General features: G+C 38.2%; 1 protein-coding gene across 1 annotated transcript in view; it reads right to left on the bottom strand.

Moving 5' to 3' along the window:
* Positions 1-2,449: 2,449 nt before the first annotated feature.
* Positions 2,450-14,570, bottom strand: part of IL1RAPL1 (interleukin 1 receptor accessory protein like 1) — a 1,173,648-nt gene continuing 1,161,527 nt past the window's right edge. The window contains exons 10-11 of the mRNA XM_038384565.2: positions 5,202-5,372; positions 2,450-3,910 (exon numbers count right to left, since the gene is read on the bottom strand). Of these exons, the coding sequence (XP_038240493.1) occupies positions 3,192-3,910; positions 5,202-5,372 (890 nt within the window). The 3' untranslated portion in view covers positions 2,450-3,191. The remainder of the gene's footprint in view (positions 3,911-5,201; positions 5,373-14,570) is intronic.

The raw sequence follows: 14,570 nt of genomic DNA, 5'->3' as shown, positions 1-14,570 counted from the left end.
AAAATCTCATTGCTCAGGCTATAATGTAAATGGATCATTAATGCATGCAATTCTACTAAAATGTTGTGCATTTTAATCAGACAAGTATAACAGGCTTTCTAAATATGTAGAGTCTGATTATCTGCCATTATGTAATGTCTGCTTCATTTTAACAGCTGGGTGCTACCAGAAAATGCAAGAATTTTGCATATAAGGCTAAAAAATGTGTAACCCGAGCAACACCCATCCTGAAATGCACCGTATCTAGATACTTCATGTGCAAAGACTCCATAGACATACCCAAAATTAGTGACAGATGGAAACCAGGCATAATAAGTTTTCTCCAATCACCACACTACAATTTTCAAAGGTAAAGTGCTTGTTTTTTAATGGCTTACCCTTGCAGTTGGCTATTGCATGCACACTTCAGACTGCATTATCAAAAACTAGAACATCTGAACCAAAAAAGGATGGAGCCTAAGCACTAGGGCAAATTGATTTTTTTTCCTTTTTATTTTGCTTTCTAACAGAACTTTTGTCAAACATAGACCACGTGAACACATGACAGTTTCCTTCACTGTTTCTCACACAGAGCTGTTTATAGAAGAGGAATACCTGGGAGGAATGTTTCTAAAGCCATAGATAGCTTCTCCGTGTATTTCTTTTTTCATTTGTTTGTTTTTGTTTAATAATATGACAAAACATAATAAGAAAAACTTTTCTTAAATAGTGTGAATATCAAATAGTATCCATCAATCCCTGAATCATGCTATTCAAAGTGCTTAAATCTACACTAAAAATAGAACAAAAAAGTACCCCCAATGTGGCTAAAGAAACACCTACCAATGCCTAGAATGTGACCGTCGTCCGGTTATTACACTCTATATTTATTCCTTATTCCAATCTTCATCTTAAAAAAATATAAAGGGGAGGGATGAAGGGAAAGAGTATTATAATATTTTAATTTTTCTGGGTATTGGAGGAATTTAGAATCCAGTCAAATGAAGTTAAATGCCATCAGTTCCTGACAGGCATTTATAATATAAAATAAACAACAACTGTCTTACAATCTGAAAACAATCACATTTGTAAAACTGTCTTGAAATTTTATCTGCCCTGCAGCTTCATTTCCATTTTGTGGATATTTGGCACATGTCCAGAGGGACATAATTGAAATAAAGAACAGATTGTAGAAAAGGACCCAAGCGAATTGTCAGAGAAATAAACATTTGTCAGCAAATAAAAGTCAGTGCACATCCCAAAGCTTCTTTAACTGGTTATGCAGATACTGAGAATTCTTGACTGTTACAACATAATAGTCGTTCCTCAGACATTGTCAATATTGACTTACCCCCACAAATGCCCCACAAACTGCAGGTTACACATTTTTGACCAATCACATCTTACTAATGAGACCAAAATATTAAAACTTGTATTTTTTTGAATATAGTGATAATAAGAATGAACAAATCACACAACATCCATTATATTGGCCAACACCAGTCAGCTGTTATGAAAATACCTAACAGGTAACGAGTTGCTGAAAAAATTCAAAAGCTGCTTCCTAGTGTTCATGTTGTATTGTTAATATTAAAGAAGAAGAAGAAGAAGAAGAAGAAGAAGGGGGCCAATCCTCTTCTGATGGTCATTGGATCACCTCCACCAGTTCCATTTACACCAGCAGAGAATATGGCCCTTTTAAAAGAAAAAAAATCTAACTCCACCCCATACATTTCCTTAAATGGAAAGTGACTTTTGCATCATTTGAATGTAAATATGGGTAAGATCCTTTATTCCATTAGTTCTAGGAATAGCTGAAAAGTGATTTTTTTTTATCTGGGAGCAATGGCACATATGTAATCTGCATTCCTCAAAGATGGAATCATGCATTAAAAACCAAACTAGTTTATTTATTTATTCAATAAACTTAATGGTTTTTAATGCTTCCATGTCTGACTTAAATATTAATATTGTATAAATAAATGTTTATTCTTACAACATTGATGTTTGTTGGTATTCATAATTTCTTTTTTTACTACCTGAGTTCTCATTTAAATCACCTTGAAATTAATAAGGTTTTACTTATTGTAACAAGCTAAAACAAAATATAAAAATGCTCAAATGTGAATATATCATTGAAAAGTAATTACAGTGATTGGAACATTCAAATACAAGGGGAATCCATACTCAGCTGGAAAGAAATGTTTTGCTCTTACTTTTTAGAAAAATCCATTTTCTATAATACAATGTGACAAACCATAGTTGATATTGTCCTTCTACTCCCCTTTGGTTTGGAAGCCATCGCTGTAAATCTCAGCAGGATTTACTGCACTTCAACACCTATTACCTTACTTGTTTGACAATTGCAAATAACCTCATTTAAAGAATTTAAAAGGGGGAAAAAAAGTTAAATGCTTAACAAAAACAAGCAAAAAAAAAAGCGGCATACACATTCACACTATTCCAGAAGTGATCAAATTAGGGTTGTTGCTTTATATAAATAAAATCAACTCATCCATAAAACAAAAACAAACGCTACTTTCTACACACTCTGTAGTGGTTACTGTGAGGCAATTGATACATATTGGGTATATCTTGTTGTCTGAAAAGCATTTACTGAGTTAAATGTTAGATGATCAGACTGTCTGTAGTGTTACCCAGCACGGGACCATCATAAGGGGAAGTGGGAGAAAAGAGTGTTGTCATGGGATAAGCAATGAAATTGGAGCTCAGAATGATTGGCGGGGTCCTCCTAAGAACAAAGGTTCTTCACAACGGTGAAATGCAGCAGGCATGGCCTTCATGTATCAGGCTAGGCAGGCCAACAAAATGGATGGTGCTTCTGATATTAACGTAGCTTCGTCCAAGCATTCCCAAGAAATGTTTAAAAAAATTCTAAAACCTATACTAATGGAGCAAAAAAGATTTCCTATCTATACAGCAGTCTCTTCATTTAAAAAAAAACGTAATATACAAATTCCAATGATGTATAAAACAAAGTCAAAAATGTGAATGGCAAGAGACATGGGTAAAACAGGAAGACTGATGCTACAAAGAAACTGCAAAAAACATATGTACAAGACCCTGTTTTTCCTCGTATTTTATAGATTGTAATGCATGTTTAACAGCAGCAGTCGAGGATGTAGTTCCAGGCACCAGACTGCACACTTAGCTCCTACTCAAGGGGGTTAGGGTCCCCCCTTGCATTTCTGTCACCAAATGACACTTGAAATACTGGTCTCCCGTGGCAAGAGGGGCAGTATCGCACTGTTTGTGTGAGCCTCATCTGGATTTTTCTCTCTGTTACTTTTTGTCTGCGGCCGCTGCCCATTGATAAGTGTCATAGGGATGTTGCAGTAGGTATGCTGGTTACCTATTGAGGTAAGAGGCAGGGTGCCAGTAGGAGGTACATCGTATTCATAGCTTCGATAATAGTGTTTCTGGCGCATCTGTGAATGATAAGTATTATGAAAGGTGGAGCGCAGATCTGGATGGGCAGTTGCAAGAGCAGTGGAGGTGGCAGCAGCCATTGAAATGGCTGAGACCGTCTGCAGTTCCCCAAAGGGCCCCTGCTCACTGACATCTAAAACCTGCTCATGTGTGATGGATTCTATCCTCTTAAAAGGCATTTCATACTGTAAACGTTTCCAAAATTTAGAATTCAACTTGTTGCATTTTGGTCCATGCCATTTAATGACAGTTAGAAGCTTGATGGTATGTTTCAGGGCCTCGACCTCCTGGTAGTTCATAATTCCCCGGAGTTCACTGCATTCAATCAATATCACTTTAATTTCTCCAGTGACTAACATGTTCCGAAGCCTGGTTTCCAGTTCAAAGATGCTCCAGCCTCTCCTTACCACATAATTTGGAGTCATGACGATGATCAGTCGCTTGCTTTGGTCTACACATCTTGCCACATCTTCAATGTAGGCTATAAAAAAAGACAGTTGCTCAAGATCAGTTAAAGCAAGTATCTCACCCAAAAACCTCAGTGGAAACAAAAGGGCTAAATTCTCCTGTCCAGGAACAGCTGGCTGAACACTGCAAAGTATTGACTGCAAATATTCATTCAATTCCTGCCCCTCTCCCCCCGCCCACACCAAGTGAATGGGTTTCTATTCATCAGAATATTTGAATTCTGGCAAAATTTTTATACAAAGACTCATATCTGCATGTATGCAAGGGTATGCATTATCATCATCATTCTTCTGTTTTCTGCATGGTAACAGAACAATGACCATGTGATTTAGGGTACGAATCATACACAATAAACTCACAAGTTACTCTTTTGTATGTTGTAGGGTTGGACCCTTAGTCTGTCTTTTTTTCCCCCCAGGCATCTACAATGTTGCCTCCTGTGAATTAATGTTCAGGTTATTGCAGATCTTAACAACAACTTTGCTGCTAATGTGTCTATTTTTTTCTTTTTAAGATAAAAGATTCTTTTCTGCCTTTAGAAAAAATAAATTAAAATAATCCAGTAAGAAGTTTGAAGTTTGAAGGCTACATGGAAGCTATGGAGATGAACTTTACAACTTACAAAAATAGGACTATGCAAAATAAACATGATTAAGTAGTAAATGAATAAAACTAAGCACTAATCAGCTAATTTTGCTCTCTGAAGATCTCCAGTAGCCACACCAAAAAAATCATCTGCTGTGAATACTAACAGAATGCCATGGCATATAGCGTTCCTTAAAAGAGCCACAAATGTATCACTCCACTGTTGTATTAGTTTCAACAAAAGTCTATTTTTCCCCATATAAAAAGCTTGATTAGTTTCTGGAATAAGCAAAGTCCTTACTCAGATTTTACTCAGGCACATTCAAGGCCATGGGAATTTGTCCAAGTATGGACTGAATTAAAACAGATTAAGGACATCAGTATTTGATTCATAGATAGAAAGGCTCCTCACCAAACCCTACAAAATACTGGTTTTGTCATGTTTTCCTGTCTATGTCTTTCCTGAACCCTTTAATCTTAACTGAAAATAGCACCCAACCAAATAAGCAAGTGCTATTTTAGGGAATAATGGAGGCAAGCCAACAAATATTTTAAAAGTGCACCCCCAAAATCAGATGAAATATTTTTTTTAAATGATAGAGAAAACTCAGAGATAAGATTCTGAGGATATTATGATAGAAAGCACATTATTGCAACATATATGTAATTTCTGTTTTCCCCATATAGGAAACACATACACATGGCCTAATATAACTTACTTCCAGTGGGAATCAAATCTCTATCTGGTATGAACAACTTGTACCCATAATGCTTTTCAAGCATATCTGGTAGGATCTCAAGAGCAAATCGTTCTTCTTCCCCAGTTTCTTGATTCCAGTGGTCTGGATCCACTTTGGTATAGGATAGATATGCATCATAATCTTTGTTGTCTAAAGAAAGAAAGAAAGAAAATGAAGTATTTTGACTTGATCTTCAGACAATAATATGTTTTCACTAGATAATTGTATATCATCAGCAAATGCCATAGATAAAGTAGCTAGTTTTCACTTCCAGATATGGGTCCTCTCATTTATCCTGTTTTGACACTGATGGAATTATACCTAATTTACACAGATGTAAGAGAGCCCATGGTCTTACCCGGAAGGTAATTTGTGCATATATATTTGTATGGATGGATGTAAAGGGAATCAGTTCACCTGTTTGCTTGTTTTTTTTGGTGTTATTTGAGCAGAGGGAGATAATAAAATATTAAAATATTATGAATGTTCTGACTTTTGAGTGTTTAAATTTGCACACTTAATGCTGCCTTAATGTAGGATTTGTATTTAATATGTTTTTTCATTTCAATTTGAGGAGGAAAAAAATCACCCTTTTTGGAAATTTGCTTGCTGTGCTTACTTGTAAGACTGAATGAAAGAAGCCATCATTAATTTTCATTAGGAAGTCAATAATGGCAAGTGCTCTGGAACTAATTCAGTGGAATAAGAGGTCACATTTTGATTTTTGTTGTGAAGAAAGTAGCGAAAAATCAATGGCAGGAGTAATGAAATGTTAACATCCTTTAATTCTCTAGACAGTATTACGCACAGGCCATAGAGAATATCAATTGCTTGTAAAGGAGGCCTGATTGAATATTCTACTGTGTGCCATAAGTCATGTTATATTCATTCAATGCTGAATTCAGCTATTTACTAACTACAAATCCTTTTCTCACTTTACTCCTTTTTACATTTTAACAGCTCTCATTTAAAAAAACATGCAGAACGCAGGACTAGTGTTGCCTGTCTATACAAAATGAATATATGACATTTTACATATTGTTCCGCTCCCCTCTCCCTGTGAACTGTACACTCTATATGCTAAAATTTACAGATGCTACATCATACTACCGCCATACTACCAACTGTACAAATATATTATATCAAATCCCTATTATACGGTTTTGTACTTGAGCTGTATTTTCTTCCACATTGGAGTCAAATATCAAGGAGATGTGTTTGTGTGCGTACAACAGACCAGAAGATCTCCCTGAACTATAAACACTTTCTTCCTGGATAATTCCTTCAGTCATGCTTCACTGCAGTATTTGAAATATCAACATTCATCAAGACAGAAACAAGTCTCATGTCACAAACCAATGGCTTGTGACTTGACTGAATGAATGAAGTAGGAGGTAGAGGCTGATTACAGAGGAGAAAGCATCAGATTAGACTGAAATAGGCTGTATATCTTATATTATTAATCAGCAATAAGATAAAGAGATTATTGGAAAACTACCATAAATAGCAGTGTGAAACATGGGTAATTTTATATTTTTTTTTAAAAAAATAAGATTTGATTGAAAGGTGCTATAGCATTACAAGTAGCAACAATAATGATACTTGCTTGAGCATGGCTAAGGTACTTTAAAATTTCTTGATTAGGTATGTGACTGCATTAATTTCTCTAGGGGATACATTATAAGGAAGAATGAGTATTCAGACAAACTGGTTTGAAGGTATCAGGGCATTTCCTATTGGGACAGTTTGTACATTTCTAATCTGAGGGGAAATTATTCACATTTTCTCATTGTTTTCTTGCTTAAATGCAACAGTGTAATATTTATTTCAACAACACCTTATATACTGTAGAGGGTCCAGCTCTAGTGTCTCCACTGACTGCAACTAGGGTACAATTTTACAGAGAGACGTGATCTCTCAGACAACCAGATGGTTAACTAGAACCATGCAGGTTAAAATTAACACCTTGACTTCCAACCATAAGGTAGAAGGCATCAAGCTCAGGTCATGGAGATACACAATATCTAGTGACTCTGTATATATGTGCAATGTATGAATGTGCAATATTCTGCATAATGCAAGCAGGGCCGGCTCCAGCCTTTTTGCCGCCCTAAGCGGCGAAGAAAAAGAAAATAAGGAAAACCCGATTGAGTTGCCACCGAAAAGGAAAAGAGGGAATGAAGGACCCGCCGCCGAATTGCAGCCGAAGACCCGGACGTGCTGCCCCAATAACGCATGGAGTGCCGCCCCTTTCTATTGGCCGCCCCACGCACCTGCTTCCTTTGCTGGTGCCTGGAGCCATTCCTGAATGCAAGGAGCAGGCAGGTCTGCATTCCTAATAGGACTTCATTTAGAATTCAGGGTAGTATATGTTTTCAAGTTTCTGTACTGTAAATTTACATGTAGAATTCAAGAGGTACTGAAGAATTAAAAGAAGTATTAATTTCAGATCAGATTATATTAAACACAGACTATCACCTTATACCTCATCATGGCAGTTAAGATGACTGGTTCTTGGAACCTTAGTTTTCCCATGCCATGTCTTGAGGCAGGGTTCTCTCTGATGAGGACCTCTGGCCTTGAAAATTGTTATTCTTAATTTCATTCTTGCTTTGCTCTCTTTTCTATTATTTAGGCCCCTAACTACCATGACAAATATGCTGTGGGTCTTAGTAAAGCAGAATTTATTTTTAACTATTTGTCAGAAAGAGTGACAAACAGAAGCATTGAGATAAATTGGCAACATGATTCCTTTGACTGTTCATTTTATGATTTAGAGAGATAAGGTATGTGATGCAATATCTTTTATTGGACCAACTTCTGTTGGAGAAAGAGACAACCTTTTGAGCATACACAGAGCTCTTCTTCAGGTCTGGGAAAGGTACTCAGAGCAGGAGCAGCAGAAGTGCCCTAAAAGGAGGGGAAAACAGATGCCTGAACCGTGGCCCCAGCCCTATGCCACGCCGCCATACTGTCCTTTCTCTGCAAACCCTCACCTTCGCACTGCGTTGCCCTAACTACATTGACCTTGACGCTATGCCCCTCATGGATGTGGAGTTATTAAGCTGGCATTGCTGGGTAGTTATGTTGGCGGGAGCAAAATTTAAGTTAAACACTTATAGAATCGTAGACTCATAGGATTGGTGAGGAGGAGGTGACCAGCCCTCTGTGGAGAAAGAAGTGGTTCGGGAGTATTTAGAAAAGCTGGACGAGCACAAGTCCATGGGACCGGATGCGCTGCATCCGAGAGTGCTAAAGGAGTTGGCGGAAAACCACAAAAGTGGCCACTTTACTCCAATACACAACCAACTTCCTCCAGAAGCTCTATAACATTAACAACATTTCTTAGAATGTCATCCTTGCCATCATGGAAGCCATCTCCCTCTACATCAACATCCTTCACCTGGGTTCAAAATCAGTTAACACAAATTCAGCACATGAAAAACAGAAACAAAACCAAAAACCCACAGCCAAAAGCAAAACCTAGAGACATGATGACAATACAATCTGCTCTTTCAAATGAGAATTTACTAATTTCTCCTCATTAGCATAAGAAGTGCTATTAAAGCTGCTATCAGTGCATCTTCAGAATGAAAATGTGATTGATTGTTGCTTGCACTTTGGCTTTAAGTATAGATTATGCCATTTCAAAGATTTGTTTTTGTGAGGCTTCCATGCATTAGTGATAAACTGAATCACAGTCATTCACTGCCTGCTTCCTCCCACGCTTAGCAGGAAAAATACCTGCTAATTACCACACAAAGACAAGGAAGCTGAAGACTTCATCTGAATCTTTTTGTTTGTAGAGATTTAAAGCAAACTCTAAATATCACCTTTATTTGTGAGAGCTCAATTTCCTTTAACTATTTGAAGATTGCTCTTTCTAGCTATTTATCAGGGTAGCACATGTTGCACTGTATCAAGTTGGGCTGCACAATCACATTATATTATGTGAAGTGATTCAATCGACACAACCCTACATGACATATGACATCCTATGACAGCCCCATGCATATTTATAAACATGTAGCTGTAGAGGGGGAAAGGATTACTACTATAGACATTTTTGTGAACTGTTTATTACATGTTTCAGAGTAGCAGCCGTGTTAGTCTGTATTCGCAAAAAGAAAAGGAGTACCGGTGGCACCTTAGAGACTAACAAATTTATTAGAGCATAAGCTTTCGTGAGCTACAGCTCACTTCATCGGATGCATCCGATGAAGTGAGCTGTAGCTCACGAAAGCTTATGCTCTAATAAATTTGTTAGTCTCTAAGGTGCCACCGGTACTCCTTTTCTTTTTGTTTATTACATGACTCATTTGAAACAACTAAAAAAATAAAGCAGGCAGTGAGACTAGTTTGAACCAGTTTGCCCTCTCCCTGTCCCCATTATAGCTATGCAATTGAGGCCCCAGCTGCAAAGTACAAGTTCAGTGTATAGCTTCCTCCATCTTAGACTCCCTCAACCAACTCTGCCATGCCAAGGGGGGAGGGAGGGGATGGAAAGGGTAGAGATGGGTTTCATTAGTTCTACACAGAGGGGACCAGTAGGGAATGGGTCCAGATACAGTGTGCATAATTTCCCTTATAGGGTCTCAAGGTATCTCCACAGAGGTCTCAGTCAGCACAAAGCAGCTTGTATCCCTGCATTCTGTAGCAGTGAAACATAAAGGCAAACTTCTAGGTATCATTTCTACAATCTCTGTGTTGTGGAGGCCCAATGAGATGCATATTTGCCAGCATTGTCTAAACTGGCTCTGCAAGGTAGATATTAAGGGTGAAATGCTGGCTCCACTGAAGTCAATGGGAATTTTGCTATTGACTTCAGTGGAGCCAGGATTTCACCCTAAACCTTTTAAATTGGTCATCCCAGGGTACACTTTTTGCATAATCTTAATTTCTGTTAGTGGCCATCTTAACACCATACGCACCACCCAGTAAGTCTCCAGAGTCATTGACCATCAGAAGCTATACAAGCTTCTTGGGCTGCAGTCACAGATGCTTTTTCCGATTTTAAGTAGTAAGAACCGCAAGTATAGCAGTCATTTAAATGGCTCATTGTAACTAGATTTCATAAAATGAGACCCAAACTTTATGGATCTTTTGCATCTATTACGCTCATGTGAGTAAATGGGTTATTGAGCATGTAAATATGCATCTGTATGCATTCTCTTTCAACAACTGATACATGCAAAAGGATGTTAGCCAATGCACAGAAGTTGTCTTATGTTCTTCCAGGTGCTGAATGATAGACTCTACTTGGAATGAGTGGTATTATGTGCACACCTGACCTATTAATAGGTTGGCCACCGTTCAGCCCCCTCTGGCCTTTGAGGACTTAAATGGCCTTAACAACTGCAGATATTTTTGCTGAATCAGGCCATAAGAATTATACTTGTGGATAAAAGTATATCATTTCATGGAGTGCATGAGAGTCAGTTGGTTGTGGTCAGCCCCACTGAAGCAGACCACAAATTCTGCTGTGTGGCAGATGCAATGTACTTGACCACAAAACAGTTAACATGGAAAAACCAACACTGTTTGGACAAATGTCACAAGTAGCATTGCTAGGTCCAGGGCTTACTTTTAATGAACCTTACAGCTAGTTAGGCTCTTCATCTCTCTCATGTTTCCTGAAATCCTGTAGAGCTGTGTTTCCCAAACTTGGGACGCCGCTTGTTCAGGGAAAGCCTCTGGTGGGCCGGGCCGGTTTGTTTACCTGCCGCGTCCGCAGGTTCGGCTGATCACAGCTCCCACTGGTCGCAGTTCACTGCTGCGGGCCAATGGGGGCTGCTGGAAGCAGCAGCCGGTACGTCCCTCGGACCGCGCTGCTTCCCACAGCCCCCATTGTCCTGCAGTGGCGAACCGGGCCCAGTGGGAGCCACGATTGGCCAAACCTGCGGACGCGGCAGGTAAACAAACCGGCCCAGCCCACTAGGTGCTTTCCCTGAACAAGCGGCATCCGAAGTCTTGGAAACACTGCTGTAGAGTAATTAATATTAACTGCAGAAACCTCTACTAGATTAAACAGAGCTGATCACATGCAGATTCCTCTGCTGCTAAATGTAGCCAGGAAGCCACTTCTGACTTTAGCAGATGTTTCATTTCTAGATCAGTGGGTAACTTGATGGATAACTAATTCTCCTCCTTCCCCAGAGTACATTTCAGCATAGTATAGATTCAGACATAACTAGGATTTCAAGAAAAGAAATAGAAACGAGACCAGATTCATCAATGCCATACTGATTCAAAGGCAATTTCATAGAGCAAGCTTTGCTATTTTTAATTACCTTGTTCGATGATAAATTATTTAAATAGGTATCGAGAGATTTTCCCAATGATTTTAGCCATTTCAAAACAATAGTAACAAGTTCTAATTTGAGTGGGTTTCATAATTTGTGAATACATCGAATGTATTGCAGGCATGTATTTTCCATCTCCCTCAACATAGTGAAGAGTGTAATTGAAATGTTTGTTTGACTGCCTAGGCATCTAGAGAATCTAAAGTCATCATGAGTCTTTTCAAAATTTAAAAATGATTTCTTCCCCTAACATTTATTGAAGGTTAATAGAAAAATGAACCTCATCATGCATTTAAACAATGGTGAGTCAATTTTAATGTTTATGAAAGTAAGGGACTGTTAGCATTGGGGTAGCCATAGTGCAAGAACTTACTGTGAAAAATTCCCAAGATATAGTAGATCAGTTAATATACTTCCAGCTTTTCGAACAAAGACAATTATGCTAATTTATCTGGTGGCTTTGTGACATGCAACATTTGGGATTACGTTGAGATTCTCAAACTTGTTTCAATAGTGATTGAAGTTTGGAGGCCCTGCTACATCTTACCCGCAACTGCACATTTTAAATAGCAAGTGAACTAATTCTGTAATGAGCTTAAGTTTAGTTATTTTTTTGCTACCTTTCAATCAATTCATTAACTCTTTTTGAATTTTAGAAGCCTAAATCTCATGATAAATCTCATTAATAAATTACACAGTTTGTAGGGTATTTTATATGAATACTAATATAAACCTTTTCCCTAAAAAACTGAATTTCTGAAACACAGCTGATATTGCCTGAAAATAGGTAATAATTCAGAGCAAGTGAAAATCTGGTGTAAGAGGTCTGAAAGATTAATACAGTGCCACTATTTCAAACATACAGGTTTTATCATCTATATTTTTGCTGACTTGCAATTGTCAAAACTCAAATATGGCATTGATAGATATACCAGATAGAATATTATTAATTAACAAAACCAAACAGAATAATCTATTATTAATGGTATATATTTTGCTGAGCTTTGTTCTAATTTCATATATCTAATGAAATTAGAAAAAAACATGTTTAGATGCACTCTCAGTTGCTCTCATTAACAGTAAAAATTTAAATTAAATTCTACTTCTGAAGATTTACTACTTGTTAAAATATATTAGCTAGATTAGATTCTTAGAAGATTGATATGAAAATCCAGACACTCTTATACGAGTTTTAGAGTTCTAAAAAGATTATGACATTTAAAAGATAGTTATATTAACTATTCTCTCTATTGCTGCAAAATGTTTGCTAGTCGAATGCAAAAACTACAAAAGGAATATTACTATAAGGTAGCCAAAGAATGAACACGCACTATATGTTACCTGAGTGATCTATGAAAGGTCAGCAGAGACTAAACACGAGGAAAAATATTGACTGCATTATTTTTTGGATGAATTCATAGGCTAATGCAATTTGTGAACTGGGAGGCAGCCTTGCAAGGGTAAGATTTGCTTTGCTTTTCTGGTCACAGGTGGATAGCGTAGGTTGGGATTTTTTCAGATTCCTCTGTTGAAGCCATTTTTGTATAAATAATTAAATAGTCTGTGGGCAAGAGAAAGAAAGTGTCTCTATAGCTTGCTGCTTACAGCACTCAACAAGGAGATGGGAAACCCAGGTTCACGTCCTTGCAGCAGTGACTAATTATTTATCCAAAGTGGAACAACTTCAACAGAGAGTCCCACATCAGAAAACCCCATAGTCTGGCACTTAGGGCACTCTCCTAAGAGGTGTGGGGGCCCCCTATTCACTGTTTCCTCTAAGCTGTGCGCATGCGCGCACGCACACAGATCCTAAACCCTGCGCACATGGTGAAACACCACGTGCACAAAAATTTGCAGGGAAGAAATTTTTTGTGCATATGACCTGTCAAAAATTAGAGGGAACATTGCCCCTATTCAAATCCTTTCTCCCATCAGGCAAAGAGTTGAATTGAACCTGGATTTTCCACATCCCAGCTGAGAGCCCTAACCCAGGGATTGGCAATCTTTGGCTTGCGGTCCACCAGGGTAAGTCCCCTGGCAGGCCGGGCTGGTTTGTAACGGCCAGCACATCCATCAGCCCGCGCCGCTTTCCGCAGCCCCCATTGGCCTGGAGCGGCGAACCGTGGCCAGTGGTAGCTATGATTGGCCGAACCTGCAGACATGGCAGGTAAACAAACCAACCTGGCCCACCAAGGGGCTCACCCTGGCAGGCCTTATGCCAAAGGTTGCCAATTCCTGCCTTAACCACTAGGCTAAATCTTATAAGGGAGGCATTACCACCTCTTCCTTTGGCCACTTTGTGAATCCAACCTTGTAAAACTGCCTAGAAACAAAATATTTCAGGTTGAATGAAATTGTTTGTTCACCCAAAATAGACTTTTTCAATTTGCTGAAATTTGTCAGAATTTTCAAATTCGGTTCTAACCCAACCTTTCCAACCCCCACCCCCCGAACTACCAGGGTTCTGAAAAATCAGTTACAGTGTTTCCCGAATTAGAATGAGGAAAAAATGGTTTGGAAACACAGACCCTCAGCCTATGTTTTGAAACAGACTCCAATTTTCCTTAGGCTTAAAAAAAAAATGAAAAGAGTACAGTCACTCATTTCCCTTCCCTAACATACAGCACTACTAACTTCAAGTAAGTTTGCCAGACTGGGTTATGTCAGCTGTGATCTTCAAACCTCTAACATCTTTGAGACTACTTTGGGGTCAAAAGAACGTAATAGATGCTAGGGTGACCTTTGCTATTAAAACATTCCAAAGCATGTAAATATTTGATAGAGCAGCTGGCTAAGGCCCAGAAGAGATCATATAGTGGAAATACCTACCCATACTTTCTATGCTATATGAAGGGGTTGCTAACTGTGCTTTGCATAAAAAATATGCAATTTTTAACATGATAGTGTATATCTTTGAACAGTTTTTTATTTCTATTCTATTTCTGGAACAGGTAGCTATATCTGTCTTCTTTTTACAGTTAATCTTATAAAGGACATTACTATGATAATGTTAATTTTTATGTGAATTTCAGTTAAAATTATGCCT

This window comes from Dermochelys coriacea, chromosome 1 (assembly GCF_009764565.3).
Source record: "Dermochelys coriacea isolate rDerCor1 chromosome 1, rDerCor1.pri.v4, whole genome shotgun sequence".
NCBI lineage: Eukaryota > Metazoa > Chordata > Testudines > Dermochelyidae > Dermochelys > Dermochelys coriacea.
The sequence above is the reverse complement of the archived record's forward strand: the minus strand, read 5'-3'. Positions and strand labels throughout refer to the sequence as shown.